Here is a 16,851-nt window from a genome sequence, read left to right on the forward strand (position 1 = left end):
TCATATTCAATACTACTAAGATAAAGTTAGTTTTAGAGCAGCATTATTTTTTTGAGAAATTTTTTTAATTAGTGTGAAATGCATTTACTTTGTGAAACTTATTTTTTAGAAAATTAAAATTTTATTTTGAAAATTAATGGTAACATATAATGTTTTTAAACTGAATTTGTTGTTGATACGTCTAATGAAGTTTTGTTCGTGACATAGATGTGTTGGATTCTATTTCAATTCTATGACTAAAACCAATTATAAGTAAATTAACTAATCAATTTTGTTGACTTTTTTGTATCAACTTGTTTATATATTTTCAAAAAATATTCATTTCACCTTCAAAATATACATTTTCAAAATAAATTGTATGTATATATATCTTGACTTTTTTCACATAATTAATGAATAGTGAACAAAGATAATGTATTATGATAATTTAAAATATTAGTTATACCTAAAGCAGACTATTAAAGAAAGCATTCGTATAATCATTATGGAAGTCATCGATCATTGAAAAATAAGTCAAATGGATATTTAAAACTTAAACCATCAAGATGTCAAAAACAGGAGGACAAAAACCAAAAGCAGCTAGTGACAACAATAAAATATTCTTTTTTATTTTTTTATGCATAACAACCTAAAAAGTACAAGTAAATTATTCAAATGGTTTGCAATAATATTAATCTATATGTATAGTTTAGTTTACTTTAGATTGTAATGGGAAACAAAAATTGACAACCCAGAAGAATTTGTCTATCATTTAACAAAAAGGAAGGTATGCAAAGTGCGTGCCAATTAACAAAAGAAAAGTATTATGAATCCCTAAGAAACACAATTCAAGAGGAATACAAAGGATGATGAGAGGGAGAGCACCACTTTCAAAGATCATTATTCAACCAATCCAACTCCAATTGTCCACTGCCTTCACTTTCTTGGCGTTCTTCCTTCAAATCATGCATGAAGACAAGCCCTTCAAAAAATCTAAATATCTATCTAACAACCATGCATGTCTCTTTAAAACCAATTGTTTAATTTAAAGCTTTTTTCTTTTAATAAGTTAAAAACTTCAAAATATTTTTGTTTATTTATATATAAAATAATTATTACTTTACATTAAAATTCTTAAATATTTTAAAAAATATTATTGAAAATTGTACAAATCATTTTTTTATTCCATACCGAATAATCAAGACACAAATAAATAAAAAACAGACAAAAGTCAAATAAATGTTTATTGTATAATTTTCTAATCATAATTGAGCTTTCATCTCTATAATTAATGTTACTTTTGTATGCAAACCCTTTATTACCACCCAAACTATTGAAATAAAACTTTAATTTTAATTAAAGATCAACATAAGAGCATCTTTAGTAGGCTTCTTAAAGAATTTTTTAAGTGAAAAAATTATTTCTTATAATTTTTTTATTTGAGTAAATCTATGTGACATAGATAGTTTTATTAAAATCAAAATTTATATTTTATTAACAATACTATAATTGAGTGAAAATTAAAAAAAAAAATATATATATATATATATAAGTGTGAGTTTCTTAAAAAAATTTAGAATTTTTTAACATTAGAATAAAATTATGTATCAATATCTTATCAAACATGATATTGTGGGATTACAAAAAATAATATAGAAACCACAAATAATAATTTAAAAGATTTCCATTAAAGATGTTCCAAAACATCTTAAAATAAACTCCATCTAAATTACCTTCATCAAAAAGTAAAAAATTAAAACAAAATTATTAAAAATATTATTACATAAAAATTTACTTATTACATTAATATTTTTTTTACTCTCCACTCATTGATCTAGATACATTAAGATTGAACAATAAACAATTGATGATATTTTATCATAAAAATATTAAAAAACTTACAACAAAGTATATGTGGACCCGTATTGTTGTAACATCCACAAATTTGGGCTTCTAGAAGCCATTTTAAAACGCACCGCATCAGCCACGTCAGCATTTGTCATTTTTTTTCACACTTTCTTACTTTAACAGACCCCATACAGTTACGCACCCATACCTTGTGGCGTGTGAAATGACGCTTGTACCGCTAAATCTCTCTCTTTCTTTGACCTCTATATAAACCCCCTCACACCACTTTCCTCAGCACCCAAACACGGTTCTAACATATCTCATTCCAATTTCGCCCCTCGCCGGAAAAAGAAAACCTCACCGCAACGTTCGATTCAGTTTCCGATGGCGCCAGCGCTGAACCTCGCCGCCGGAGGAATTCCGCTGAGTTTCTCTTCCTCCGTCGACCGCTCCGCCAGCTTTCCACGGCGGTCCTCGGTCCGCGCCGTCGCGGCTGAGGCGGTGGATACGCAGCGGCCGGCGGCGAGCCTTTACGAGGTGCTGCGAGTCGAGCGAGACGCATCGCCGACGGAGATCAAGTCGGCGTACCGGAGCCTCGCGAAGCTCTACCATCCCGATGCGGCGGTGCAGAGGTCACCGGAGACTGACGGCGACGGAGACTTCATTCAGCTCCGAAACGCGTACGAGACGCTGTCGGATCCGTCGGCGAGGGCGATGTACGATAGGACGCTGGCGGCGGCGCACGGCGGAAGACACCGCCGGTTTTCTACTTCGCTTAGTCGGAACCACTCGTCGGCGTTTTACACGACGCGAAGGTGGGAAACGGACCAATGCTGGTAGAGGAATTAGCAAAGAAAAATGTGGATTTGTTAACAAGAAAGAGGAATCGCCGAATCGGTGAAAACGATGTCAAAAAGAGTGATGAGAATCGGAAATTACTAACTTAGATGGATAGAGCAAACAAAGAGAGAGAGAGAGAGAGGATGAAGAAGCAAATTTTGCTTCTCTTTTTGTGAGAATGTAAATGATTTTTTTTTTTTTTGGTGTGGCTATTTGTTTGATTTTTCTTTTTTTCGGCAATTTCACGAAAGACAATAAATAAGATGGGAATAATAATAACGAATAATGAGCTAATAAGTTAAAAAGAGATTTCAATCGTGAAAGTGACTATGCAAAAACAGTATAGATGCCAACATTTTCACGTCAGGAAAATGCACTTACAATGTGACTCACGAATCACAGACGTTTGTGTTTGGATTGCAGTTAAGAAAAAAACTTGTCAAACAGACAAACACGCATTCTAATGTACCAATATTTGTCTCCTTGAGATGAAACGTTAAACCTAATTTGTATCCAAACACACCTTATGTAATTTAGCGGATAATTAATCATTTTAGTTACTTAGCCACAACACGATGACTAATTCTACCGTGAATCCATATAACAAATGATTCACTCGTGAATCACAAATATTTATCCATTGGGTTTAATTTAAATAAAATCAACAGTAAAGATTATACATGGGTGACGTTAGATCTTATTAATTATAATATTAAATGAAAATTGTATAATAAATTCAATTGTCAATTTTAACCCTAGTTTCATAAACCAACATGGAACCTTTGTATGGAGCAGATTCAAACGCGCTTGTATGCCAATTATATGTTACTGTGGGGAAGTGATGGATGCATATTTTGGTAGTAGGAAACTCCCCTTTATTTTGTATAATAACTGTATGGGTTTCCCCCGTGGGTAACCAAAGCCACCAGTGAAACCAATGAAGGGGGATATTTATGGTTTGCGATTTGGGACAAATCATACAAAGATGAGGGCCACAGGGGCTAGATATAATTGACATTTCCACAATTCGACACATCAATCAAACCCTCATCACACTCATTCCCAAGGTTGACAATGTTACCAAGTTTAAGGATTTTAAACCCGTAAGTTCGTGTAACATTTCTTATAAGTTGATCACGAAAACTCTGACGTTAGTTTGAGGATGATGATGGAGAGACTGGTAAGTCTTTTGTAATATAGTTTCATTCCTAACTGTCAGAGTGACAACATTGTTATAGTACATGAAGTTTTTCATTGAATTAATTTTTTAAAATACTTTTTAGTTACTATTCACTTGTGTATTAGTGCACCATTTGGGTAACAATAGAATCCGACCAACACAATATTACCATCATATCATACCGGGGAGAGAGACACATTATAAATAAGAGTAAATTATATATGTTTTGCTTCCACTCTAAGGAAATTACATATATTTTTTCTCTTTTTCTAAAACCTACACATATCTCAAGTTTTAAAAAATTATACATGTTTTTTTTTTCTGTTTTTAAAACTTACACAAATCCTCCAAACATCGTCTAAATATTTGAGAGTGACAAGCCATGTATATTGATAATTTTGATTAAAAAAAGTTAAAATATATTTTTATTCTCATAAATATGAAAATATTTGGCATTTGACATAGCAAATAAATTTATCTATTTTTTATACTCACAAAATTTAAATTTATTACTTTTTATCCAAATGATGATGGAGAAATTGGTAAATCCTTCACAATGCAATTTCATTTCTAACCGTCACAACGACAACATTGTTATAGCACATGAAATTTTTCATTAAATTAATTTTTTAAAATACTTTTTAGCTACTACTCACTTGTGTATTAGTGGACCATTTGAGTAACAATAGAATCCCCCACAACACAATATTATCATTATGTCATACTAGGGGAGAGAGACATATTTTAAATAAGAGTAAATTACACGGGCTTCCTTTGAAATTTAAGAAAATTATATATATTTTTTATTCTTTTGCAAAACCTACACATGTGTCCCCTGATTGTTTAAGAAAATTTTACATGTTTCCCTTTTGTTCTTAAAACATACACAAATCTCTTAAATATCATTTAAACATTTGACATGTACAAGTCATGCGTTGATAATTTTGATTTAAAAAGGTTAAAACATATTTTTCGTTCTCATAAGTATGAAAGTGTTTGGAATTCGTCACTACAAATAAATTTATCTATTTTTCTTTCTCGCAAAATTTAAATTTGTTACTTTTTACTCGAAACTAGGTTCGAGTAAATTTGAACCTACATGTATGTTATTAAAGAAAGTATTAGGTTTTTTAACTTTTTCATATCACTTTTTTAGCCTTTTAAAATCAAAATTGTCAATGCACATGATTTATTACTATCAAATGCTTAGAAAATATTTAGAAATTTTTTTGTAGGTTTTAAAAACAAAAGGAAGATGTGTGTAATTTTCTTAAACCTAAGAAGAGACATGTGTATGTTGTTTAAAAGAAAAGACGACACGTGTAATTTTCTTAAACTTCAAGAAAGACATGTGTATGTTTTTTAAAATGAGGAGAAATATGTGTAATTTTTTTTTAAAACTTCAGGAGAAATATGTATGATTTATTCTTTAAATAAAAAAAGATTTAGAAGTTAAAGAAAAGTAACTAACAACATGAGAGTAACAGAAGTTTAAAAATTAATAAAGGATAAACTATCAAAAATTTATAGACACAAAACAAAAACATTTCTTTTATTAATAATGTAGAAATATATTATCATGTACCATAAAGTACAACATAAAAGCAACAAAAATAAATACATAAATAAAGTACAACATAGCATTAACTCCTCTTAAAACTCAATAGCATAGTCAATGATCAATAATCTATACAACAAATTATATCATAAAATTATAAACTTAAAAAAACTTAGAATTATAAAATTAAAGGTTTAATTGCATATTTTATTATCCAACTATTATTATTTTGCAAAATTTACCTGTCCAAGTATTTTTTTATAATTTTATAACCCAAGTTTTGTATTTTTTAATATTTTATCATCCATGCTTTATCTACGTGTTTTACTATCATATTGATAGCAAAACAGTATATTTCACAAAAATTGGTAACAAAACAAGATCGTTTTATTTGTTGAGCTAAACTTAATAGAGACTAACCGAAGCGACCACTTAATCTACAAGACTTATTTAATTTTTCCAATTAAATAACATGGTTAAACACACCGCCCTAGATGACCTAATGGTTTAACAAAATAGAGTTTCCGTATCTTAATCCCAATCCTAAAATGATACGTGTAGCAAAAAAAATAAAAAAATTTATTTAATCATATGATCCATCTAATTCAATCCATTTAAAATCCAAGTTTAATCTATTCAATTATATTAAAAAAATTCTTAAATCGACTAAAATGAATTATATAATTAAATAAATAAATAAACAACAATTCATTTTATCCTATTTTTAAATTTAATAAACTATCAATTAACATTTCATGGACGAAAATCAGTACAACATATTCTTTTTTCATGACTTTTTAAAACTAATTAAAATATTTCAATAATTATTTAAATATTAATTTTATATCCTATTTAAAACGCTATAAATTTTAAAAAATGTTTTTTTATAAAATAATTATCTTAAAAAATAATTTAAACAAATAAGTTAAACTGTAATTTTGGTTTTCTTATTTCTAAATCAAAACATTTAATTATCCTATTTTTCAGAATAAGCAATCTTTGATCATGTTAATTGATCATCCAAAATTAAATTTTGATTTTGACGACGTATTGATATTGATGTGGTATTTATGTGACATCAAATTAAATAAAGTAAAAAATAAAGGTCTTAGTAGAAATTAAACTCATAACCTTTTGTTTAAAGGCAAAGTAATAAACCAAAAGATATTCATTTTGTTTAATTAATTTTATAAATACTATTTTACATGTATCATGAGTAAATTTTTATTTTCAATTTCTAAATTAAAATAAAATGCTTAATATTTAATTTTACATGTATTTATTTTATTGTAAAACTTTATTTTAATATAAATTAACAAATTATTATATATAATTTTTTTTAATTTCTTATAATTTTAAAAAATTACATAAACTAATATATAGATTATTTAAAAATTATTTTATGTAATTTATAAATATTATGTAAATTCAAAATAACATTTAAATAATCTAAAAATTACAAATTACAAATTTAATATTTATTATAATTAAAATAAGAATTTGTGTTATTTATATATGAAAATAAATTTACATAATTCTATAAATTCCATAAGCATATTTACATATCAATTTATATAATTTTCTTGATTTCTATAAATGGTATTAAAAAATTTATTTTTATATAATTTTTTATAATTTAAAAAAAATTAACATGTAAGTTCCCTAAAAAATTAAATATTTAATTTTTATTAATTTATATAACTAGAATAAAAATAACTTACATATTAAAATAAAATTATATAATTTACATATTTTTTGGTGCAATTATATTAATTTATGTAATTAGAGTAAAAATAATGTGTATTAAAATCAATTTACATAATAATTTATATATTAATTTATGAAATTTAATAATGAATTTATTAAAATTAAATAAAAAATATGTAAATTATTCAAATTAAAAATATTTAAAATAATACAAAATAAAATTTAAAAAATTTATTTATTGAATATTTTTTAAGTTATAAAGTTTTATAATTTGAAAAAAAATCCATAATTCTTGACTAATCATACATACAAAATATTATTTATAAAATTAATTAAAAATAAGTATCTTAATAATTTATTACCTTATACTTGATTAAAAGGTTAAATTTTACTATTATTAAAAAAATTCATTTCAATTAACTTATGACATAAACATGATGTCAACAACTTATACAAATGTCACGTTAATATCAATATTATTAATACGTTACATTAAAATCAACATTTGACTTTACAATGGTTACTTGTCTTGGAGAAAAAAAAAAAGAATACTAAATGTCTTAACCTAAGAATAAAAGGATCAAAATCACAAATTTAAAATTATAAGAGAACCAAAATTACAATTTAACCAAAAAATTAATTTTGTAAAAAAAAGTTGCAAGTATTTTAAAGTTGTAAAAAAAATTGTTGCAAGTATTTTAAATTAATCATATAATAAGAATAATAAGATAGTGTGTTAAAATAATTTTGTAGACATGTCCTTCCATAAAAAAACATTAATGGATAAATTGGATAAATTTTATTAATTAGATCGTAACCAGATTGATTTTTTTGATAAATTATAATTTTTAATGAAATGTGAATGAATTATTTTTAATACATCCATTATAATCCAGATATTTGATGGTCTGTTATAAACTAATTATCCCATTTTGAAATTATTGCTTCCGTATAGAATGGAGCGTTTAAATTGAGTAAAAAAACCAATTTTGTTGCTGCAGAATATTTTCAAAGATGAACTACCTGTCAACACTGACTACTCAATTTCGACCATTACAACGAAACTCACAGAGCTTTGTACAAAATTCCAATATCATATTATAAGTTCACAAGGCAAAGGATTTGCACATTTCTGGAAATGAGGGGGAAAAAATCATTTACATGTCATAAGCATGGAGTTGACGACATGCAATAAAAGACGGATACTTGAGAGATCAACTCCAGTCATTGTAGGCAAGCTACGTTGATGATTCAGTATCTGATAGACTTGCTCAAAGATGGATCGCGTGTGCATCGCAATCGTTGGGTCTGACGGGTTTATGGCAGCAGCCACATCAGTCAACCACACAATCTTTCGCGGTGTATCATTGTTAATATCACAAGCCAATTGCTGAAGAAGTGAAAGCAGTACACCTTGGCTTAAAGGAAGAGGAACCATTGACAAAAGTCCGTGTAAATTAACCTGCTTAGCAGAAATGGAGTGATTCCGTTAATACTTGGTGGTCAATAATTATTTGAATAAGATGAGAAAAATCTAAACACACACCAGTAAGAATTTCAATTAATGCTTATAAAAGCAACATAATGTTATAAATTAAGTTAATGCTCCTTCAACTCAAGTTGAATCAGAAGCTTTGGATTGCAAATAGCTGAAACCTTATTATACACAAATTGTCTCTCCTTAACCAATTGGAGTTAACAATTAAAGAAGACCATCCCAACTGGAGACTTTACCCAAGCTGCCTACAGATTGGTTAACTGAAAGATAAAACATCTCTGGCATACCTGAGTACATAACCAAGATACAATGGATACATCACTTCTATGTAGAGCTCCAATGAAAGCCTCCTCATATTTCCGTTCAGAAATCAACCTTGCCAGCTCTTGTGTGGGATCCAGAGGCACCTCGACCTGATACGCAATGCAAAATTGCAAGAGCAATTATTACCATGTATGCTCGAAATTAAAGCTTTCTATTAACCCCTATCTACAACTAAGGCCCACAAGTGGTTAGCTTAGTTACCCACCTTTTCATGAAGTACAGGACCATTGTTCAGCTGGACAGGCAGAGTATTTAATGTGCCTGAGTTTGTTCTTGTAGCTGCGAGTGTCACTAGCTTTCTGTGGCCCTCAAGCACTTCTCTACTCAAGGTTTGAGTAATTGATGATGCTGAATTAATGGAATCCTGCAAAATGCATCAAGAGGAACACTGCCACTGAGATACAAAGAGGGTGACAAGCTAAATAAGAGCAACACTACCATGTCCAAACGCTTTTTCTTGATAACCCATCATTTCTATTTAGCAGTGTGAACTATGCAAATAAGATTTTATGTGTGTGTGTGTGGGAGGGGGGGGGGGAGGGGGGGGGGGGATTTGCTAATATACACACCTTTGTTTTTTAGTATGAGTGTGTTAGCAAACTATAACTAGAAAATATCTTAAAATACACCAATAGTGTAGCTTGCTAACGCACTCATACTACAAAGCAAAGGTGTGTACATTAGCAAACCCTACAAGCATTTGCTAACATACACACCCATATTTTTTTAGTATGAATGCATTAGTAAGCTACACCATTGTGCATTTTAAGATATTCTCTAATTATAGTTTGTTGACACACATTAAAAAACAATGGTGTGTACATTAGCAAAACCCTATAAATATATACCTATATATATAATAATTATAACATTATCTACACGACATAAAAGCAAATAAGAATCTGCAAGATTCCCTTAGTATGTTGGTGGTGTGATGAGCCTAGCCCACTCAGCAAGTGGCAGTCATGCACACAGATGCAAATTGTTCTTGTAGGAAGTAGCTGCCTTTCAGATAAAACAAAAGACCTACCTAAAAGCAATTGAAATAAAAAGGGGCCTACAAAACTGAACTAGAACTATACCAACTAATACCTTCTCATTCAAGACATCAATAACAAACAAAATACCATCATAAAAGCTTGATCTCTTAAAATTGGCAAGCAGTTACCTTACAAGTGGATCCAGATCCACCTGTATTAGGGAGGAGGATATATTCCCGTGTTATATATAATCACTAGATTGCCATATCAGAGGTTTAGAGAGAAATTGGTGCACAGGACACTTAAAATAAGAGTGGATGGAGATCCCCATGAAAGTAAACTGAGACTTTTAGCAATTTACAGGTTCAATAAAAAAAAATCAGGTAAAAAGGGTCAGCTCTACCCATCCACCCCTGCCCCCAGCCCAAAAAGATGCCTTGCTTTGTTGCAAAAACTTAAGGTAAAATCTTTTGAGAGGCCCAAATTAATTCATTATGCTCTTTTTTCTATGCATACCATCAGTCAGATCATCTTTTCACACAACTCATTTAATTATCCATCTCTCTCTAGTATAAAATGTCAGAGTAAGGCATTTTTGTCCAAATGAAAAAGTGAAGGTTGCTAAAAAATACCCCAAAGAAACAAATAGTCTCAGTTACTCACCCTTAATGTCATTGCCAACGAAGTGGGTGCAGATTCAAGGCGTTGCTGAACAGCAGTTGAATGTTCAACCATGCCTTTCTGAAATGTAGCATCCACTTGCTCAAACATGGCTTTACATGACATCTCAAATGCAGGAACCAATGATGTTTCAAAACTGGATTTGAGTGTCTCCTACAGGAGAAATTAATTCACAGTAATGAACAAATGTTTCCTCAGATGAAATTACAAATACCACTAACTCCCAGAATGACATAATATGAAGATACAATACACTTAAGAGTGAAAGCAAGATAAGTGACATACCTGAAGCACCTGCTTGCCAGTTGTCTGAAATTGTGCTTGGATTTGCCTAGCTACAGTAGCTTCAAGTTTTGAATTAACTGATTTATCAAGTTGGTTCACTGCCTTATCACCCACTCCTCTCTATGGCAAAAAGTACCAATTAGATCCCAGCAAGACAATTTATTAAGTTCATTCTAGTTTCTATTAGATAAAAAAAAAGTGTATAAACCTGGAAAGACTCCACAATAGAAGAAGATATTATTTTCTCCACAGCAGGAGACATAGCACGTACTACTGCTTGCCCAACTGAAGCCATTTCCTTCTTTACTGTTTTCTCCAGTATCACTGGTAGATCCTTATTCATAAAGTTACTAATCAAACCTGTAACTTGCTGGATACGGTCTCGTAACAATTTTTCACTTTTTGTATTCTCCTCCTGAATTCGAGCCCACAAAGCATCACTGTTGGACTTGACAGCTTTTTCCAGGTTTCTCCCTAGGGCAGCCTCAAGCCTTCTACCTTCTTTAGTCACTGGAACAGCAACCATCATTGTCATCTGCTTCTGCATCTCTTTTTGCATTGTCAATAACTGCCGAATAACATCATGAATTATTAATGAGTCAAACTGCCAAAATATGACAAAATACAATTTTTGCAATGTTACTTCAATAAACATCAGTAAACATAAACAATATAAACATCCCTTGGGTCTTAAAATAAGGAAATGAATAACTCATTTGGATGGGGATTTTCTAATCGAAACTGGACATGTACTTATAGAGAAGCTAAAAAATCTAGCCACAGAAGGACAGGGAAAAACTGTTTTCAGCATTTTCTGAGAAGAAAAGTTCTGGACTATTACTTATAAAAATAACGTTTTCAACAAAAGTCCCTTTATACACATGCTAAATTGCTAATAAATTAAAATATAATGCATGATTAGCTATGCATCATCTTGACCAACCAAAAACTCTTGAGAAATCACCTGATTGAGCGATTCTTGCATTGCCAGAAATTGAGGGAAAGCATTTTCAGCAGATGGGAGGCTAGAATTTCCAATTGGTTCATGGGATGAATCAGTTGAATTGCACGCACTTGGAGATGAGGAAGATGGGCCTGATGGTTGAGAAATTTTACCTTTCTGTCTTTTCCCTTTTGCATTAGGCACAGGAGATGGAGGCACTGCCACAGATGTAGATGAGTCAGAAACCTTTTCATGGGCATCTTTTGCTAAGTCTTGAAGTCCATCCTCACTGGCATCAGGTGGTTGAGCCAGTGAGTCTCCTACTGTTGAATCAAGTTGCCCAGGTTCCTCTGTAAGGTATGCGTCCCCAGACATCCCACAGCAATCTCGGGCCATCTCAATACCAAGATCTGAAGCCTGAGAGCAAAATAATTTTTCTTTACCATCAGCATATGGATGTTGTTGAGACCCCTGCCGACCAAATTCATCACTTTGATTAGATCTTGTCTCACCCACCACTTTCACTTCCACTTCAGCATTACCCACATCAACCACATCCTGGATCTTTGCTTCTCCCTCATTCTTCCTATCAATTATATTAGTCTCAGAGGAGGAACCAGCTTTTGTGATCTCAGATGGTGTAATTAGATGAGTTGGTTGCTTAAACATGACAGAAGGATTAAGTACACTAGAAATGTCATCCTGCTTCATTTTCTTCTCATCATTATTTGAATTGTTATTCGATGGGTCAGACAAGTTCCTATGAATGGTATCCATTTGTCTGTCTATTGAATAATCATTAACAGGATGGTCCCCAACATGATCACTCAAGTTGGATTGTGGACTCCTGATATCGGAGAGTTTCAAAGATAACCTTGGGCTCAAAGGAAGAGGTGGAGATGGAATACAAACAATATCAGCATCACTACAAGAAGGAGGTAATGTAACAGGTTTAGCTTCAGTATTAGAATTGCTGATTTCTCTAGAAATAGGTGCCTCAACATGGCCAGAGCTCAAAGGATATCTTGCCACAAGTCCACCATCGTTACTACTTGTTTGTAACATTGTTTTTGGAGCAGAACTGGCTAAAGACATTTCAGTTGTTCTACCTGCAGAAGAATCTAAAGAGTGGAATCCTTCAACAGTAATAGGATCGCGTGAAACACTGGAATCTGACTTCTCTAGTCCCATATTTTCGTAAGGCGGAGGCAAGCACTGAGCCAGATCCAAAGCATACTGCTGAATAGCCTGTGTCTGAACACAATAAACCTGAACAATATGTTCACCATGTGGCAATATATCACTGGTCCCAGTAAAACTCAGAATGGGCATTGTCACAGTAAACTCAGCTATATAATCCATGCGTGTTGATTCTGGATTAGGACCATACTCTAAATGCACAGCATATATAGCATTCCTCTGGGCATTTGCAAGTAAAAGCAGACCTGCATGAGACAATGCTGCAACTTGATTAAAGAATGCATCCTTAGAAGGTTGAGCTGAACTCTTCAACTCCAATGTCTGAGTGCATTTCCATGATTCAGTGTCACTTGGGAGCAGCCAACCTTCTTCACTTGCTGAGACCCAAAGCTTCACTTCCTGATTTTGTGGTCCCTACACAAGGTGTCAATTTTAATTCATAAACAGGTAAAACAAATATTACTAGACTAGTCACATGATAGTTCAGTGGAGAGACGTCTGATAGAAACAATGAGCCACGGACACAGACCTCTGTTAATTTTTTAAGCTTTTATACATAAATAAAATTGATTGATTATTGATTATTATCACAAAAATTGTACTACCCCGATATTGGGCAACAAAAACTCAGATAGAAGACATGATCAGCTAATGTTGATGAATACACTTACTGCGGTGATAAGGACAATATGATCCGGCTGATGAGGAGCAGTAAAAAATGTAGCAGAAAAAACCGGATTCCCATCATGTGGTCTCAAAATTGCAAGTGGATGTGCCTTGCGATCTTCCCAGATCTTTATCTGTCACATTTGAGATTAGAGACAAATATGGTTGAGACATCTATAACAAATTAAACAAATAACAACCAAGCACAACATAGACATGCACAAGGATGTTACACTCAATTGATACCATATATAAATTAATAAAGAGGACAGGAGGTAATTTTCTCAGCATTTTTTCCCAAGTTTCCAAATGATCTCAATCTGTTACACAACTTAAATAAAAATGACAAGGTTTAAAGTCTGTAAAATAAAATAAACTTAAAATAACTATATACCACCACTTTTTCCCCAGTGTCATAAGGACAAAACTTAGATGTTGTTTTTTAAGTGCATTTGGTGCTATCCTCCTATCAAAATTGGAGCTTCACCTCAGTATTCAACGCCAACTTTAAATGCTGACCTTTGTTGTACGAGTTACCAGGGTAAAGCTCTAATGTTAATTAGAGAACATCACCAAAAACCTTTAAGGAACTGCTTTATCTAAGTATTGTCAGTTTCATATTTGTTCTTCATTCTTGTCCTCACTACTTTTTCAGTAACTGCAGCTACTATATTGTTTTTGAGCAATACTTGCATGAGCACACTGCCTATAGGCACAAATAATAAAAAAATTAAGACAATATTAAAATAACTTCAGCTTCAGCAGGTTTCACTACAGACCAATGTTATCAAATAGCAGCGATGGTGTTATGGTGTGACAAAGTTTGTACAAAACACTATGTAAGAAGCATGTTGTGGCAGCTTATGAAAGCCACTATTTGTGTGGCAGCCATGGCAGAAACAGTGACTATGGCGGAAAAACAGTACTTTTAAAAAGTATTTTTAAAAGAAAATGAGCGGTCTCCATCATTCCACTTGACAATAATTATTGAAGAGAATCAACTCTTCTATTGCACACAATCATAACTCCCTCCATTCATGTAAGAATAAATCCTGCATTGCACATTCCCCATCCCCATCTCTGGCGAGAGAGTTCATGGGAGTCTCCAAGCATCTGGTGTCCCAAACAAGGAAAAAAATTTCCTTCTCTAACTCTTCCTCTTCACTTTCCCTTTGTTTCTTTCTCATACCTTTTGTTTTCTAGTTTATTGTTTTTCATGTATGTCATCATTTTTTCTTTTATTAATTAATCATATCTTTTCATGATTATTATTTTTTATTTTAATTATAGCTGACATGCTTTGACCAGCATCTGCAATGCCATCCCCCATAGTTTTATGGCAGAATTTTTGGCTTGCCATCATCAGCAATTAATCATAATGCTACAGACTTTATTATTATTGTATTGTAATACATCTATGCTTTTGACTGGTTGTGTCTGTACTCTGTAGGCATTGTGTTCATACAAGAATTGATCATTGTTCTCTCTCTTCATTCCTATCCGAAATGCACCCACATATTTGTGTGCTTGGTTTTATAGTAAAAATACCAATGCAAGCTAAAAGAAAACCATAGATATTAACGAGACATACATACCACTGCATTATTTATCCTGATCAGAAAAATGCTTTAATAAGCATTGTCATCAAACCAAAGAAATGAATTTAAACTGGAGAAAACAAAAAGTAGCAGTTAGTTAGAACAAAAATAAACAAACCGTGCCATCCTGTGACGCAGATACCAATCGATTCGTCATCCATTGGCACATCGACAAATCAGTCACCTCCCCATCATGTGTGCCTACCAGCTGAACCCCATCAATGAGCTTGTCCACAGGACATCTCAGAGGATCATCTGCCACAAAGGCTTCACCATTTCCAACTTTTGTGGTATCAATCCTTAAAACATGTTTTCCCATACCAACTGTCAAAATCTCCTGTAAGAAAAGGTTGAATTAATATAATATATATATATATATACACACACATATACAAGGAAGAAAGGTAAACCATTGCTTCAGGTTTTTGGAAATGAGAACAATGAAATGGGAGAATATGAGGCAATTACTTGTTTGTGGCAGTGCCAACAAATTTGGGGATGTTCAACTTTCTCCTCCCCCACTATTTGAAGAGAAATAACAATATTGGCAGTAATTTGAGGCTTATCTTCATCATCTGGACCTTCAGAGATCTTCCACACATAGACACGGCCATCTGTGCCAACACTGTACAGAAAGCATGTTCCCATAATTCATTGACAAAAGAAACTACACCATTTAAAATTTTGAGGCCAGAAAAAGTACCTAGCCAAGAGATGAACATCTTCAGCAAAGAACGCCAAGTCTGTGACCCTCTGACATAGGAAAAAAAAGATTAGTCAAAGGATAAATGGGTTATCCTTTAAATATTTTTGCCACTAAAAACACATACATAGCAGTATAAGTTTGAAATAGGGAAACAACTCATGTGTTGAAAGGCAACAAGCCAGCAAACAACCTTTGAATATGTATAACAACTCTACTATAATGAACAAAAGAAAATGCTTCCCTTTCACCTAGAATTATAGCAGCACTTCAAAGTAAATTTCACAATGAACCAAAGCAATGCTAGTGGGGAAATCCAACATGGAGTTGTTCCCATGCCTATTGTTGCTATCTGCTATTTTTTCGTCCAATGAACTTGAGTTGAGCCTCAAGAAAGTAATAAAATCCCCATCAATATGCATGTTTGAATCAGGATTATTATTCAAATTTCAGATCGCCCCACTTCCTTAAAAGTTATGGAGACATAAATAAACTCAAATATTAAAAAAGATAGTATGAAACTTAGCAATTAAACCCATAGAGAATATCATAATCTTTTATATCAGGATATTAAAATCTAGCCCTTCTCAAAGTACATGATAGACAACACTCTCAAGGAACATGGAAACAAAAATGTTTTGATTTACAATAAAACATAATGGAATCATTTAATCCACGTAAAACCAACCGCCCAGTGGGAAAAGCCTTTGATGCTATCATATCTTATCTTATTAACAAGTGATAATTAACCATTTCTTAAAGTTATCTCCAAGGTTTTAAACTGCACTCACAGTACTGGTTTCCTCATGTTCCTTGATCTTGCGGGAAAATGCAGACTTGCAGGAAAATGTGTCTAATGCC

The 16,851-nt window shown here is 31.9% G+C and overlaps 2 protein-coding genes across 3 annotated transcripts in view; one reads left to right on the plus strand and one right to left on the minus strand.

The window, feature by feature from the left end:
* Positions 1 to 2,124: 2,124 nt before the first annotated feature.
* Positions 2,125 to 2,863, plus strand: LOC100778445 (chaperone protein dnaJ 11, chloroplastic). The gene has a single exon (XM_003551319.5). It carries the CDS (start codon positions 2,212 to 2,214, stop codon positions 2,665 to 2,667), a length of 456 nt encoding a protein of 151 aa, XP_003551367.1. The 5' UTR covers positions 2,125 to 2,211; the 3' UTR covers positions 2,668 to 2,863.
* A 5,323-nt stretch (positions 2,864 to 8,186) lies between these two features.
* The window catches only part of LOC100802374 (enhancer of mRNA-decapping protein 4), a 9,939-nt gene continuing 1,274 nt past the window's right edge, over positions 8,187 to 16,851 (minus strand). The window contains exons 2-12 of one of the 2 annotated variants that reach the window (XM_041012095.1): positions 15,991 to 16,040; positions 15,756 to 15,912; positions 15,406 to 15,624; positions 13,695 to 13,823; positions 11,845 to 13,437; positions 11,089 to 11,448; positions 10,881 to 11,000; positions 10,578 to 10,748; positions 9,140 to 9,298; positions 8,898 to 9,023; positions 8,187 to 8,574 (exon numbers count right to left, since the gene is read on the minus strand). In XM_041012095.1, the coding sequence (XP_040868029.1) occupies positions 8,266 to 8,574; positions 8,898 to 9,023; positions 9,140 to 9,298; positions 10,578 to 10,748; positions 10,881 to 11,000; positions 11,089 to 11,448; positions 11,845 to 13,437; positions 13,695 to 13,823; positions 15,406 to 15,624; positions 15,756 to 15,912; positions 15,991 to 16,040 (3,393 nt within the window). In that variant the 3' untranslated portion in view covers positions 8,187 to 8,265. The remainder of the gene's footprint in view (positions 8,575 to 8,897; positions 9,024 to 9,139; positions 9,299 to 10,577; positions 10,749 to 10,880; positions 11,001 to 11,088; positions 11,449 to 11,844; positions 13,438 to 13,694; positions 13,824 to 15,405; positions 15,625 to 15,755; positions 15,913 to 15,990; positions 16,041 to 16,851) is intronic. The other variant, XM_041012096.1, reaches the window with a different exon arrangement.

This window comes from Glycine max, chromosome 18 (assembly GCF_000004515.6).
Source record: "Glycine max cultivar Williams 82 chromosome 18, Glycine_max_v4.0, whole genome shotgun sequence".
Lineage (NCBI taxonomy): Eukaryota > Viridiplantae > Streptophyta > Magnoliopsida > Fabales > Fabaceae > Glycine > Glycine max.

What these genes read in the sequence shown, in the direction of transcription:
- LOC100778445 (XM_003551319.5), top strand. Translation starts at nt 2,212, where the DNA reads ATGGCGCCAGCGCTGAACCTCGCCGCCGGAGGAATTCCGCTGAGTTTC.